Below are 16,464 nucleotides of genomic sequence, written 5' to 3' on the forward strand. Positions count from 1 at the left end.
ATAGCTGAGTAGAATTACATCCTTTAGGTTAGGAATTCTTAACCTGGGGTCCCTGGATAGGCTTCAGGGGAGTCCCCAAATCCTCGAATATGTAGATTTCATCAGGTTCCTTAAATGGCAATGTATGGTAGGCTAGTGATTCATATCAGCCTGAAGTTATTTGCTTAGCCATGTTGCTTACTTGATAGCATTTGCGAGAAACATTATTAATAGACTCAGCCCAACTATTCCCAGATTAACTTTTGAAAGTTCTTTAAACAAGTCCCAGATCTCCGAGTGGTTCCAGACATTTGGCTAACAACAAAGGGGAAGTACCTGCCAGCAAGTATGGGGAGACTTTCGTTCCAGGATATACTGAGTTAAGGGTGAAGGTTCAAGTTCATATTTGTCAAAGGGAAGTTTGTCTATTACCATTGGCTCACAATCTATACAGGAGAACCTCACAATAGGATGAGATGTTCGTGGAGGCTAAAAAACAAGAGGGGAAAATACAATCTGTTATCAAGACAGTTGATATATCTGACAACTCTGAAATTCTTTTTAAGTCCTTGTTGGTCATTCATTTTTTAAAAAAAATTTAATTGAAGGATAATTGCTTTACAGAATTTTGTGGTTTTCTGTCATACATCAACAAGAATCAGCCATAGTTACATGCAAGTCTTTTATGTTTTGTTAAACCATCGCTGAGATATAGATGGGCCGTTTTGAGAAAGATGGCTCTTGAGCTCTAAGTGTCATCAATGGCAGAGGGGACTCAGATTCTTTTGCTCTACCATCTACTTGGCATTGGGAAGAAGAAAGGTAAATTATAACACTCATAACTACAGTTTTAGGGAAGTAAAAAAGAAAACTGCCTTGAATATTAAGAACCTGGAAATTCAGATCCACTTTGTGACATTCAAGGACTCTTCCCTTCACTACTTTGTACTGTAAGGTTTCAGATAAGTCAGAAACTGCTAGGGAAGAGGAAATCCATGAAGCTTTCTAATGAGGTAATGACAGAGCTGGAGCCACTAACAAGCAAGACGAACAATTACACAGGAATGGAAAAGGCAAGATAGAGACTGAAAATGAGCCCGTCACAACTCCAGGGCCTGGCTGAAATTTTCTTTGCAGCTGAATTTTTATAGCATTTCTCACACCCAAACACTTCCTGAACAGCTAGAGATGGGGATGCTCTTGGGTGGGCTGAAAGGCCCGTGTACCTGGGGTACCAGAGCAGATTGATGGAGCAGTCATTTTATTAACGGGTTTAGCTTGTGGGGATGGAGAGCACCAGTGAGAGAAATGTTGGCAGCAAAGGCAAATGGAGAGAGAAAGAGATAGGACAAGTCACAGGGTCAAGAGTGAGACACGGCTCTGCGTACTCTTGCTCAGAGATCTGTAAGGCTGATGTGAATATGATAAAACATCTTCTTTTCTTTATAAAAGGGAAAAACATGCTAATTTGCCTTTATGATTTACAAACCTACAAGAGGTTTTGGGGACTGAGAAAAATAGCCTTCCAATGTGCTTTTAAAGCTGGAGGATGAGACTACCCCTGGTGGTCGAGTGGTTGGGTCTCTGCACTTCCAATGTGGAGGCCATGCATTTGGTCCCTGGTTGGGGAACTAGGATCCCACATGCCCTGTCACATGGCCAAAATTTAAAAAGAAAGAAAGAAAAAGAAAAAAACCTGGAGGAATGGTAACACGAGCTATGTGAGTTATCTGGAATTTCTTCAATCCTGTTTTTTCCCCTGATTTTAATTTTAATTAAACTTGTGAAATATTTCTGACTTATTAGATTGAAATCTAAAAAAGACATGAGTGAAACCCTGTCACCAGCAATAATGATGCAGATTTGTAACTAAAACATTCACTCTGGGGTTTGAAGGAGCTGAGAGTAACTGGGCTCTGAGGTTTGACAACCATGCCACCTCAGTGTCCTGAGGGACAGACGAGGAGATGGAGCCTCACCCACTGCAGGGACTGAGGATGGCTCTTCAGTCGTATATTCTGGCCTTCCATGGGCACCTCTGAAAAAAATGCAGGAACCTCAAAATAGCAATCAGGAGAAAAATCCAGTTCATGTCAGAAATGTCTAAAATTATATATTGGCTGAATCTGGAAGGTAGCGGAAAAGCAGTGACCTTTTTGTGCCTCTTTCCCCGCCCCACCCCAGCAAGGATTGTTGTTGCCTTTAGTCACTAAGTCATGTACAACTCTTTGTCACTCCATGAACTGTAGTCTGCCAGGCTTCCCTGTCCATGGTATTTTCCAGACCAGAATTCTGCAGTGGATTGCCATTTTCTTCTCCAGGGGATCTTCTGAACTCAGAGACTGAACCCATGTTTCCTGCATTGGCAGGCGAATTTTTTGCCACTGAGACACCTGGGTGCCCCAAGGATTGCTCTAGCCTTTTTATATTGGCTGGGAGGAGAGAGGAGGATGAAAAAGAGAATAGGTTTCATATGGAGCAACTACAATATCAAACCCTGTTCCACCAAATATAGTGAACAAAAAGATAAATCTTTGCTTAGAGATAATTTTTAAAATATTGCTTAATTACTCATCATTCAGACTCTTGAGAGTCCCTTGGACTGCAAGGAGATCCAACCAGTCCATCCTAAAGGAGATCAGTCCTGAATATTCACTGGAAGGACTGATGCTGAAGCTGAAACTCCAATACTTTGGCCACCTCATGCGAAGAACTGACTCATTGGAAAAGAGCCTGATGCTGGGAAAGATTGAAGGCGGGAGAGAAGGGGACAACAGAGGATGAGATGGTTGGATGGCATCACTGACTCAATGGACATGAGTTTGAGTAAACTCTGGGAGTTGGTGATAGACAGGGAGGCCTGGCGTGCTGCAGTCCATGGGATTGCGAAGAGTCAGACATGACTGAGCAACTGAACTGAACTGAGCTGAAAAGTACACTGCCAAGGAACTCAAGTCCACTGACTATAAAAATACTGAAAAGTAGGCCCACAAAGTCCCACTACATGTCCAATGGCTCCCTCAGAGAATGAATGAATCTCTGCTTTGAATACGTTTCGAGAACCTATACACAGTGTAAACTAAGCTCTAATTTCCCTAGGATGTGCAAGAAAATCAATGCCTGCCCTTTTTATACATTGTGTTTACCACAGAAATCCAGTCAGCGGCTCTGAAATAAAAACCAAGCCACAGATTGCAACAGCATCAAAAATAACAATATTTTAAAATCTAAAAAGGGTAGATTAAGTGGTAAATGGAACTGAAAGAAAGAATGCCCTAACAGAAAGGAAGTCCTCTCTTTCTTTTAGGTATAAGCTAGACTTTCCAGTAAGTGATAGAAGGCACAGCTTAAAAGTTTACAAGCTATTTTAAACGGTTTTCTGTAACCTAAGTCTGTCAGGCACAGCATGCGGGATGAAAATTGAAAATCCAGAATGATGTTTACCTTTTTGTTTTATGACACTTACTAGTGAAGGTAAATTCTGATCTGGCCAAAAAGATTCTGGAATTGGCCAATGTCCAACAGGAACACCAGTCTTAGAGTTAGGCCGCACATAAATGAGCTTATGACAACTATGCCATGGCTGAGCAGCAAATGAATTGCTTGGCCTGGATGAATCCATAAGTCCATCTGAAAATTAAACAAAAGACAGAATAAGCCATGAATTTCTTTGTACAGCCACTGATCTCCTTGTACAGATTTTTCAGTTGAAAGCAAAGTGCAAAACAAGACCAAAACAGTGATTCATGAAAGATGGAAGGAAAAAAGTGACTCCACTCGACTTTCTAAATGTGCTCTCGAGCTACTCTTTTCTGTTTTTGTTTTGTTTTTACTATTATTATTTTTATTGGAGTACAGTTGCTTTACAATTGCAACTCTTTTCATCATCTAATCCAACCCCTCTAATCTGACATCCCATACCCTTCTTCCTTAACTATAACCAAAATAGGTAGTTATATGGAAAACTGTCATAAAGTTAGTTTTAAATTTTCTGAGATTTGCCACAAATTAAATACACTAAACCACAACAGAGATTTTTTTCAAATTAGGCATATGAAAATTGTTCATTCCCTGGTGTAGTTTCACATTTTTGGAATCTGACAGAATAAGTCATAAACTCCATTTAGATTTTTTTTTTCTATTTTCAACCAGATTAAAAAAAAGTATTCTTTACTAAACAATTAGACCCAATGACCACAAAGGCAAATTCACTAGAAGGTAGAAGGAATGACGACAATACAATCAATCTATGTACATAGTTGGGGAGGGAACACAAAGTGAATGCATCAGGTTTATATGGGCTACTTCATTCTAGTTTCCTCCTTCACCCATATTAAAATCCCATGGAAACTGGGCATCGTATACTGCTGAATAATAGACCCTGAGTGTATTTTAATTACTTGAGCTAGCATATTTCATTTGCCCCCTGAAAACAGGGCAAGGCAGAGTTACATAACTTTAATGTTATGATTCATTAGTCTAAATTATAATTGTAAAAAATACATGATAATGATTTGAGTCTCATGTTTTTCTTAAATTACATATCATTTGATTTACTTATTTAAGCATTACTTTAAACAAGTAATTACTTTAGAGCAGGGGATTTACTGAGGTCCATGGAACTATAGAGAATACATATAATGGCTTCAGGGAACCAAAAGATCCCCCCAGTTTACAGTTCTGGGGATGTGGATTTTTCTGAGAAAATTCTTAGGCTTCATCAGAATCTCAAACGTTAAGAACTCTGGACAAAGGGAAATGGAGCTAGAAAGAATGTTTCAGCTATTTATATGGCACGATTTAACTGGTTTTCAGTAGGAAAGTTCCCAGTTCATGGGAAGGTACTGAACACAAAATTATGGACTTGAGTGGTCTATCATTACCAACACAATGTGTCCTTCCTTTACAATTAATCACTTTGAAATAAGCTATGAGGCCTCAGTCTTCTACAGCAGGTGTTTCTTAAGGTATTTAACATTTCTTATTTTATTTCTGAATGGACTTTAAAGTCATCTTTTATGTTTCCCAAAAATCCCGTTAAAATTTTTTAGATCAAAGCACATGAAATATATATATATATATATATATATATATATATATATATACTTATATTTATTTGAGAAGTGATACCTTCACACTATCCATTCTTCCCAGTCAAGCACATGGTACATCTCCGTTTAATACAGACGCTTTTGTTTCTCTTGGTAGAGTTCTATAAATTTAGTCATAGAAGTCCTAGGCCATCTCTACATATGTTTTTTAAAACTTGTATTTTAATTGGAGGATAATTGCTTTACAACGCTGTATTTGTTTCTACTGCACAACCACGTGAATCAGCCGTAAGTATACACCTGTTCCCTCCCTCTTGAACCTCTCCCCCACCCCTCACCCCAGCCCGCCCCTCTGGGTCATCACGGAGCACTGAGCTGAGCTCCCTCTGCTCTGCAGCAGCTTCCCCTCAGCTATGTATTCCATGCATGGTAGTGTATATACGGCAGTGCCTCGCTCTCACTTCATCCCACCCTCCCCTTCCCACCCTGTGTCTACAACTCCATTATCTATGTCTACAGTAGGTATTTTTAAATTGGAGTCCAAGAACCCCTGAAATGAAATACAAAATAATGTGTGCATGTGTTGTCCATCTACATTTTTCTGGAGAGAGGGGTCTCTATTTTTCCACTAGCTTCTTAAAGGGTTTTAGAGACTAAAACGCAAAAAATTCAGGAAGCATAGGATCCACTGCCTCAGCAAGAAATGTGTCTTTCTGCCCCTTTGCACTTACCCCTTTGCTTCTCCGGGCAGCTACCACTAATTGTGGCCACAACAATTAAAATGTATGAATCAGATCAGACAAGCACTGTGGTGATGATGGAGTCTAGGTGCACACGGGTATGTACGCTGTGCATGAACCAACAGGAATGAAGACAAGCGATGGCCTAGAGCATAGCTCTGAGTGAAGTTGTTCAGTCGTGTTCGACTCTTTGTGACCCCATGGACTGTAGCCTACCAGGCTCCCCAGTCCATGGAATTTTCCAGGCAAGAGTACTGGAATGGGTTGCCATTTCCTTCTCCAGGGGATCTTCCCAATCCAGGGATCGAACCCAGGTCTCCCACATTGCAGGCAGCTGCTTTACTGTCTGAGCCACCAGGGAAGCCCAGAGCTCTGAGGGAGCCATGCAATGGGGTATGATTCCCTTTCCCAATACAAAAGTATCTCTGCTTTCATATTTTGAGATGTTGAAGTTTCTATAAAATCTCATTTGAAGACAAAAGGTTCTGCAGTTAATAAATGGCCAAGAGGGACTTCCCTTGCAGTTCAGTGGTTAAGACTCTGCCCTTCCACTGCAGGGGCCCAGGTTCCATCCCTGATCAAGGAACTAAGATCCCACAAGCCACGTGGAGCCCTCCCCGACTTACCCCCTCCCCCAAGAAAGAACAGTGGCCAGGAAAATACTGGTGTAGGAATACTAGCAGGTCCTGGCTAAACATTCACAACCTCTTGCTGATGTGTGGTAACAAATATGGATTTCATCAAGATAGTCTGACACATTGGTGCTCACAAGACCAAAACCATATGGCTGGTTAAGTGGCACTCTGTCGTGAATCTCCAGCTATTTCATGACTAGAGAAGTGAAGAATTCAGTGTCATCCTAACACTAGGACCAGAAATATGGAATGAGCAGGGAAAGGGAAGAATGTTCTGAGGAAGAATTGACATTGAATTAAAGCTAGAAAGGTAGCCACAGGCAATGGATGAATGGCAGTTGTTTGGATGGATGTCTGTAACCACTTGAATGTGGGTGGCTAGTGAAGACAGTATCTTTTGCGATTAGTTCGATGTTTTCTCAGTCTCAGATTGCTCTCCTATGTAACATTTTAAGGTTAAAAGAAAAAAAGGTGATCTACTGTACCTTCTCCAATAGGAAGTGGATCTGGTCCTGTTTTTTCAAAGTTAATAACTACACCACTCTGAACTTTTTGAACTAAAGATTCTAAACATTGATTCAACATTCTTTGTGTTCTAACACAGTAGGAGCGACCTAAACCAGAAGGAAAAACAAATAGTACAAGGTTGATCAAATAAAATACTACTTAACAATATAAGCATTTGAAATCCTAAAATACAACTCAAAATAATCAAAACTATGAGCCACCAGGGAAGCTCACACTGGCAGCAAACCTCACACTAATGATGAGCTTAAGCAGCAGAGTTAAAAGATACAGAAGGGAAAAAAGTAAAGCTAGGATATGGCATTTACGGAAAGTGGTACTCTGCTGCCCTGAATTCTTCCCTTTAGAAATAGTAGATATCCGCCAGTACCTCCTGTGACTTCACACATCTGTGTGATGGCAGATTCATCAGTTGGTACACTCCCTATCTGCTCTGGTTCAGTAGAAGCCAATCCAGGCAAACGCAACACCAGGGCAAACAACCTTTGATCCCAACGAAAAGGTTCTTTAGTTAGTTCACTTCCAGGCAGAGGAGAATTCAAAGGCAGATGAAGCTGATAAGGCAAAATTAAAAAAAGTTTCATCATAACAACTCATACAAAAATGAAGACAATTCAAGAGTTAAAGGGTTCACTTTTCTTTGATGTTGTCAATAAACTGAGGCAATCTTTCAAGGATTCCCCAAGATGGAACGTTTGATTAAATTTATTTTTAACTGGGAATGTATGCCTCCCACGTGCAGAAATAGCTGCATGTTCTCTGCCATTTAAACGAAATTAAAAAAAAAAATGAAATCTCACCTCTTCTTGAACACCAGAAGTACTCGTTAACTTGTTTCCATCTGTGATGGTAATTAAAATAGATGGTTCTAAAAAAAATGGATTTCGTCCCTAAAATACATTTAAACAGTATTAGAGCTATGTAAAGTAATACAACTGTATTTCAATTTTTACATTTATCTTGCCTATGATCTCTCAAGTGTGTGATAAAATTTGCCTGGATAAATAAGAAGGAAAAGATTAGGGACTGAAGTGGGTGGGGATCAAAATAACAATCTCTGCAGAGGGAACATTCAGAATAAACTGAGGAATTCTTATAATTCAGGAACCTCTCAAACTATAACATCCAAATCCCCCCCACCCCCGCTCTGCTTTCTAGGTAACCATGAAAGATATTAAAGACATTACAATGGCAGCATCATCCACACCCATGATTCCATGCAGAATCTTGGCACAGAAAGGGGGATATAATGACTTATATTTGTAACCTGGACGGTGACTCTGGTTATTGTGAGCAGTTTTTACAGTAGAAAAGTGCAATGATCGCTGCAGCAAATGCTATTCTGCCTTCCTCTTATGACAGAGCTTTTTCATTGACTTGGGAGGGATGAGGGACTTAGGACTCTGAAAGTTTCTCTTCAACTGTCTTGTTCCAATATTTTTCAACAATTTATTCATCCCATTATAACTGATGATCTGATGGGTAGGCAATTTTAACTATTTTATGGTCAAAGCACATAAAAGACTCTACTTAAAGGATTTTTGTTAAAGTATATATTTAAACTACACATGGACCTCCTTTTGGATGTTATGAAAAGGAGCAGAAAACTTGGTTGCCATGCCCAATTTTAAATTCTTACCCCAAGTCACCAAAATAAATTAGCTATACTCACTCAAAGAATTTTTTACCTGTCCATAATTGTCTATTCCAGATATTAATCTATTGAGATTTAACAAATCAAATGAGGATCTTAGAGCCTGACCAAGAGTAGTCAGTCCAGAAGCCTGAAGATTTTTTAGTTCACTCATGAATGTTGCGTGATTTTCCTTCCAACCAGCCTGAAAGCCAAACATTTACAAAAAATTCCCAATTACACAATGAACAATATATAAAATGCAAACAACCACTAAATAACAAGTATCAAACCTCTAACAAATCAATAATTTCTTGTGCGCATGTGTGTGCTTAGTTGCTCAGTTGTCTGACTCTTTGCGACCCCATGGACTGTAGGTCCCCAGGCTCCTCAGTCCATAGAATTCTCCAGGCAAAAATACGGGAGTGGGTTGCCATTTCCTTCTCCAGGGGATCTTCCCAACCCAGGGACCAAACCCACATCTCCTGCATTGCAGGCAGATTCTTTACCCACTGAGCCACTGGGGAAGCCCGATAGTTCATTAAGTATATTATATTCTATATATTGACTGATCAAGTGGAACTAAAGCAAGCAACCAGTTTGAGAAAGATCTGCCACCCTTAATGATCAAGAGCAAAGATGCAAACAGTGAATTCAGTCCATTATGGCTGGTGGGCTTTGGCTCAAGAAGTCTGCTAGTTTTCTATTCAGGCTCAATCAAACCTACCAAAACACCACAGTATTTACTTTAGTTTGACACTGAGGATGAACAAGGAATAAGGGGGAGAAGAAGGAGTTATTTTTTTTAATGCATCATCCTTGATACAATCAACTATTATGAGCATCTGACCTACCTGAGCTTTTCTAACCAAGATAATTCTTCCCAAACAATACTTTCACTTTAAACAAAAGTATAAGGAGAATTATAGGAATGGAGTCACAAGTATCTGGAGACAACCTGTCTGGCATCTTTAAGCATTCAGAAAGCCCCAAATCTAGAGTAAGGGAGAAAGAAAAGAAACAAAAACGTTTGGCAAAGAAGCAGCAGAGCCTAGGCACCCCTAGCTGGTACGAACAGTAGCAAAGAACCAAAAACTCAAGGTCAACAGCCAATACGCTGTGGTTGAATGGTTTGTAGAATAGAAGGAAAGGACCACATTGACTGGTCAGCAATGCGGCTATAAAAACAAAGCAGCGCGAAATGCCAAGAAGAGAAGCAAAAAGAAGATGGCAGCTAACAGGTCACAAAGGAGTAGACCAGCAAGGTAGAGGGCAGGCAGCACAGCTTGGCAACCTGGTGGGACTCCCTAAGGGCAGTCGTGTAATATGCTGAAAGCTGAAGTCATGCCCACCAGATCAGTACAGCTGGAGGTGGAAAGCCAGAGCAAATAATGCAAAACTAAATGAAATGATTGAAGTTTCATATTTAGCTAAAGACCATTATCCATACAAGTAGAGCAAACCTTATCTTTTCTAGTTTTATAGCCTTCTAAAGCAATCTGGGTCAGAATGACTGAGAGGCAGAAGAGATTGCCTGTACCCTGCTATGAAGTATCTGCATAACCTTGAGCAACTTTGTTGGCTCTTAGGACCTACACTTCATTATCTGAAAATGAAGAGATTTAGATAAACAGGGATACTGTGTGAGGCTGTGTATGTTACAGCCCTGGAGAGCCATTCAAACGAGAATGGTGTCCCCTAGGTTTGAACAGTACCCAATCTTCATAACCATTCAAGGTGAAGGTGATCCTTATTTAAGATCCTTTCCTGTCCAACAGTCTGGATTCTGTGAAGTTAAAAATGTGCATTGTATGTGTGTTTCCTAACATACACTATAAGTCAAAGCATCTAAAGGTAAAATCTTTCCATGTATTCCTTTGGCCCAAGGAATATCTTATCAGTTTACTTAAAAGCAAGGATTATTATTTCAACTGTCCTCATCAAATACTTAGAAATATCAGATGATTATAAATCGCACTGAATTAAAAACTTATTCTTTGAAGTAGAAGAGAAGGTCTACAGCTGGGGGTGGGGGAGAGGGATAGTATCAATTCTTTCCTTTATTTATCCAACCAATTTTTATGGACCAACTATGCTATGCTGGAGATATTGAAAGGAATTAGCCCTTGATGAGTTCAAGCAGCAAAGGAATAAGAAATGCAGTTATGGGGACGGAAAGAAGAAATAACCAGGGAGTTAGGAAAGCCTGTCACAGAAGATTGGGCATTTGAAGAAGTCTAATGGCAGGAGACTTGGAGAAGGAAATGGCAACCCACTCCAGTAGTCTTGCCTGGAGAATCCCATGGACAAAGGAGCCTGGTGGGCTACAGTCCATGCGGTCCCAAAGCGTTGGACACGACTGAGCGACTAACACACACACACAATGGCAGGAAAAGAAGATCACGGGATCCCTACGCTGATGTGAGGAGTGGAGGGGGCAGTCCAAAGGAAGAGAACAGAGAGTTTATAAAAGGCTAGGGCTTCCTGGGGAGCCACAAGTAATTTGATTATCATCGCTCTGAGTACACGGTGGGAGGCAAAGCTGATAAGCTGGGCTCTGACTGTAATGTGCTTTGTACATTGTGCTCAGTACTTTGGATTTTATCTGTCGGCCCTAGGAATGACTTGAAGTTTTTATTAGGGGAGTGGTATGATCATATCTGTATTTTAGCAAGATCATTCTCTTGGGAGTTGGAGAATAAATTGTGGGGTGGAGGGGAAGCTGACGCTTGAGGTAGGGAAACTGGTTTGGGTAATGTTGCAATAACCTACGAGAAATGTGATGAAAGCCTGAGGGAGGGCAGTGGAGATGGAGAGGAGGCTGCAGATTAAAGAAGTATTTCAGAGGTGGGTGGAGTCAGAAGGATTTAGTAGCTAATTAGGGGGATGCATGAGGGATAAAAAGGGTCATACACTAGGCTGAGTTTTCTGGCTTGGGCAAACCTGTGAATGGTGGGGTCTTTCACCCAGAAGCCACTTTATAGACTTTTTTTCCAGAATGACTTCATTTAGCAATCTAACTTCTACACTGCAATCTTAGTTCTATCTGAAGTGAGTGCTGAATTTCTGAGAGGCACCAGATAATTCAAGGCACAACTAAAGAAAAAACAGTGAACTATTTAATCTGGTAAAGGGTTGGGATAAGGTTTGAGTACCATCTAGGCAAGCACCCTATAACTCATCAGTGTTTCAAATACTGTGTACAAATTGTCACTAATCCACCTGTCAGAATAATTGCTCCTTAAAATTTCCTTTATCATATGAGTTGAAAACGTTTTACAAATTGTTTCTATACCTGAATCACTGGCATTCAATTTTTAGGCCAATTCCAATCTTTTGCAATGAATTAGATAATACATGAGATTTGAATGCTAGGCCTATCTCAGTACTAAAAGTGTATGGACTATATTTACTACCCAAAACAAACTTCCTGGTAGCAGTTTAGTTTCTTCTAGAGAAGAATTAATGCCCCTAAATCTAGTCCTCAGAATGCTGAAGGGGAAAAAAGGCCTAAAGAGGAATTTAAATACCTGGAGAGTCTTATTAATGTGAAAAATTCTTCCCAAAAGATAATTATTTAGAGCCAGTGGGAGAAAGTAGATGTTTATATTCTTCAGTCACTGCTTGTAGTTGATTTTTTTCATAAATGAATTTAGGACAGCTCGTTGTTCTTAATAAAGTCTTTTATTTCAAATTACTCCAAAGATATCCTACTTTTATGTCAGTAAAACCTTTCTTTTTTTATAACTTCTTGTTTTATATTGGAGTATAGCTGATTACCAATGTTGTGATAGTTTCAGGTGGACAGCAAAGAGACTCAGCCATACATATACATGTACACATACATGTATTCAATCTCCCACAGTAAAGCCTTTACTTTTGACAATAATTTTCATATTTTTTATGGAGCTTTACAGCTTACAAAGCACTTTCACACTTCACATTTGCCTAAGACAATCCTATAAAATAAGGATGGTATTAGAAGCCCTATTTTGTTTTCATAAACCAGGAGGAAGTAAGATGTGGGTATGTCTTGTTTGGGGAGTGGGGACAGTCAGAGAGGCACAGTCTGGAGTTGCACTATTCAGCCACATGGGGCCACTGAGAACTTGAAACATGGCCAGTCTGACTAGAGATTACTTTTTAACGTGGCTACTAGAAAATCTGAACTGCTGTGGATGGCTGGCATTAAATACCTATTGGGTAGAGAGGATCTAGAGGGAGCTGAAGGTCAGGCAGGAGAACTTGGCCTTGCATTGGCAGAAAATAGACTCATTACAGATTCCAAGGCAGGGGGAGACAGGATCAAACAGCATCTCAGGAAGGTCAGTCTGGCAGTGAATTATAGGATAGACTGAAGAAGAAGAAGCTGTGGCTAGGAAAAAGAAGCTAGGAGGTTTGAATAGGCATCCAGGTCTGAGGGAATCAGGGTCTGAATTAGGACAGAAATTAAGAGAAAGGGGTTAATTGAGAAACATTTGAACCACCAAGACAGGACTTGGTGACAGACAGACAATAGGCCTAAAGGAGGCAGAGTAAAAGATGATTACAAAACTTCTACCCTGAGAGAACTGAAGAATAGATGTTTAGGAAAAAGGAGTAAGCTGGAGTGGGGAGAATTCTAAACTAAGACTTTGCTGTCTTCACAGATCAAGTTTTTAAAGTCCCCCAGAAGTAAAATGAGGATAATGATATGACAATAAATAATAATCACAGGCAATATTTATCAGTGCCTATGTGTCAGGAACTCGCTTATGCTAAACAGAATATTTCATATGTATCCTTCTCATCTGAGCCTCATAACCACCCTGCGAAGTGGGTACTATTATTATTTCCCATTTAATAGATGAGCACACTGAGGCTCAGAGAGGATAAGCATCTTGTCTAGGTCAAAACAACTAGTAAATGACACAGCCAGGATTTGAACCCAGGTAGCCTAACTGTGGGCTTCCCTAGTGGCTCAGACGGTAAAGAATCCACCTGTAATGTGGGAGACCTGGGTTCGATCCCTGGGTTGGGGAGATCCCCTGGAGAAGGGAATGGCAACCCGTTCCAGTATTCTTGCCTGGAGAATTCCATGGACAGAGGAGCCTGGTGGGCTACAGTCCACGGGGTCCCAAAGCATTGGACATGACTGAGTGACTAAGCACAGCACAACACACAGCACAGCCTAACTGTAAACCATTCTACTAGAGATTCTTCTACATGTTCCATATATTCAACCCATAGACATGTCTTGTTATACTAGCTTAAACGTTCATAAGTTTAATAGAATTTCCAAATTTCATTTAAGCCTACTTTCCCTGATGTCAGAATGCAGAACAGTTGGGTGTGGGGAGCAGTGAAGACCCTGCTCCAGTGAACACCCTGGTCCAATCCTGACCATAATTAACTAGCAAAACAAGTGGTCCAGAGTAAACCGTTTACCCCTTACTGGAGCTGTTTCCTCATTTAAGTAATGAAACGTTGAAAACCAATTCTAAGATCCTTTTCAGCCTTTATATTCTATTATGCCATACCTTGTATTCATCCTTTATATAAGTTTGACTTACAGGGACTTCCCTGATGGTCCAGTGGTTAAGACTCTGTGCTCCCAATGCAGGGGGCATGGGTTCGATCCCTGGTCAGGAAGTTAAGATCCCATACGCTGCAGAGCACAGCCAAAAATAAATAAATAAATAAAATAGCCCCCAGTCACTCTCTACTAGTGACCTTGTTAAAAAAAAAACCTGAATTACAGAAAGAAAAATGCCTCATATCTTAATAAAAATGCTAATTCAGGCCTGGTTTAAATGTGTATAGCCAACTAAAGACATCTTTGAATGTCAGCAGAAATAGCATGGGCCTTTCACTCTATCAGTGACTTGGGTTCTCCCCAAAGCTCTACAGACTATCCCACTAATATCAGCACAGAAAGGAAAGAGTTTGTATTTATTTCCTCAGAAAGGTAAAGCCTAAAAACAATATTTTCTATTACCCTCTGCACCCCTATTTCCATCTTCTTATCTGGTCTGTCCTCTGACGTTATGGTGTTTAAAGGGTAGGTTCTGCCCCTACAACAGACCTTAGTGGAGGTCTGTCAACACATGTGAACTATGTGGAAGCTTTTCATGAACACACATCTAGGCTACACCCTCCAGTATAGCTTTTATCAGGAATAAGGCTGTTATTTAGAACACTGGCTGGTTCCTGTGTCTGCCTTATTTCTCCATTGGTTTCAATGGAGGAGGGAAAGGTAGGGATGTTATTTAACGGCTCCTCCAAACCTCAGTATCCTAACACTTGTCCTTTCTGAACTCCATCCCATTTCAGCAGGACCATTTCTCTGATTCACTGATGCTTGTTTTATTTTTATTTTTTAAAATGAAGACCCCCTTTCCTCCAAGGAAATCTTGCCAGGAAGTATAAACAAGAAAAAGAGACAAAGAACAGATGAACTGTCCTTGAAGGGGATGTGGGAGTGGTGTTAGAGCTTGTTCTATAAACCCTTGTTCTATCTCTAAAGGTCACCTGTAATCCTTTTCCAAATTATAAATGATCGTGTTAGATTTAGTATATAGTGAAGATTTAATGAATGTGTTTTTGGTTTCTCCATCCAAGGTAACTGAAAAACATTTTTTTAGGGCAGCTGCATCTAACTTTCCACAGGAGAAACGCCCCCTAAAAGACCTTACAAATGGAATATTTATAAATTTAAAAAGTTAAATAGCTAAAATTTTCTAGGGTGACAGCTTCTGAAAGGGAATGAATGGCAGTGAATCTTTTCAAATAGCAAAAATAAACCTTCTATATTACAGATTGTCACAAGCCAGGTTCTCTCTCACTGAAGGAGCATCACGTGCTCAGTCCCTCTGACTGTCCCGAAAAGCCTATTTGGACCCTGCCCTGAAGAGCAGTCCAATGCAGTCCAAGGCTTCCTAGCTGGTTAGCAAGTTCATCACAATGAAGAAAAAGCCTCACTGGATTCCAGAGAGAAAATGCATGTTTCCTTCTCTTTGACAAGACTTTTTAACTTTAATGAAAGGAAATGAAATCAGTCTAGTTATATATGCCCTTCATAAACCCATACTGAAGACTATCCTGAACTTTGAGCTCTTCTTCTAGGTGGTTACAAACGAGATGATGAACAGATTTGAGTATTTTCCCAGATGTTGCAAGTTAAGGCCAAAGAGTCTAAATTTAGCAGGGCCATCATTTCTCTCCTTGAAAGATAAACTATTTTCCTTTTTCCATCTGCTCTCCATAGTTTGGGAAAAACTTGTTCTGCAACATCCCAGACAATTTGAATAAATCAACTTCAACAGTATCTTTTCAACCAACTTAACCTTCTTCTCCAATTTACCATTCTATCATCTTTGTCATCACAAACTGTTCTCGTGTTGGTAAACTGATCAGTGGGACAGGATGACATGAAAAATAAGAAGCCCTGCTTTTCTAATCAACTCTGTCTCCTGAGAAGACATATGACTTTCCCCTTGGTCTTTGCCCTTAGCCTTATATGGAATATTTGTGCAAGTTAAAAGTCTTCAACTTTGAGAATTATCTTCTCGCAACTAAAACGGACTCCAATTCTGATACATATAAGAGGAGGTTTACTTACCCTCTTAGGTAAACAGAACATGTAACAGCTGAAATCACTTTAATATGCTCAAATGTCTTTTAAAATTGTGTTTACAGCTAGCACACCTATAAAGAAGGTTGTTAAATTAGTGAAATACACATTAGGAAGACACTGTATCATTTTAGGATTTTCTTCCTTCTTGTATCAACTTTGAAAAACTCTCTATTTTGCATTCTATTCTCAGACCCTATCTAATACAATTTTTCCCCTTAATACTCTAGTAATTTGGTCTGATTTTACTTTTTTGTGTGAGTGTGGTTTTCTCACTTGATTCAAGGTA

At 39.9% G+C, this 16,464-nt stretch overlaps 1 protein-coding gene across 4 annotated transcripts in view; it reads right to left on the reverse strand.

Annotated features, from left to right (window-relative positions):
* The window catches only part of INTS6L (integrator complex subunit 6 like), a 55,972-nt gene that overhangs the window by 23,223 nt on the left and 16,285 nt on the right, over positions 1-16,464 (reverse strand). For all 4 annotated transcript variants that reach the window (XM_070290696.1, XM_070290694.1, XM_070290695.1 and 1 more), the window contains exons 3-8: positions 8,619-8,768; positions 7,731-7,820; positions 7,301-7,484; positions 6,891-7,019; positions 3,446-3,609; positions 316-468 (exon numbers count right to left, since the gene is read on the reverse strand). In XM_070290696.1, the coding sequence (XP_070146797.1) occupies positions 316-468; positions 3,446-3,609; positions 6,891-7,019; positions 7,301-7,484; positions 7,731-7,820; positions 8,619-8,768 (870 nt within the window). The remainder of the gene's footprint in view (positions 1-315; positions 469-3,445; positions 3,610-6,890; positions 7,020-7,300; positions 7,485-7,730; positions 7,821-8,618; positions 8,769-16,464) is intronic.

Source organism: Ovis canadensis, chromosome X (genome assembly GCF_042477335.2).
Source record: "Ovis canadensis isolate MfBH-ARS-UI-01 breed Bighorn chromosome X, ARS-UI_OviCan_v2, whole genome shotgun sequence".
Classification (NCBI taxonomy): domain Eukaryota; kingdom Metazoa; phylum Chordata; class Mammalia; order Artiodactyla; family Bovidae; genus Ovis; species Ovis canadensis.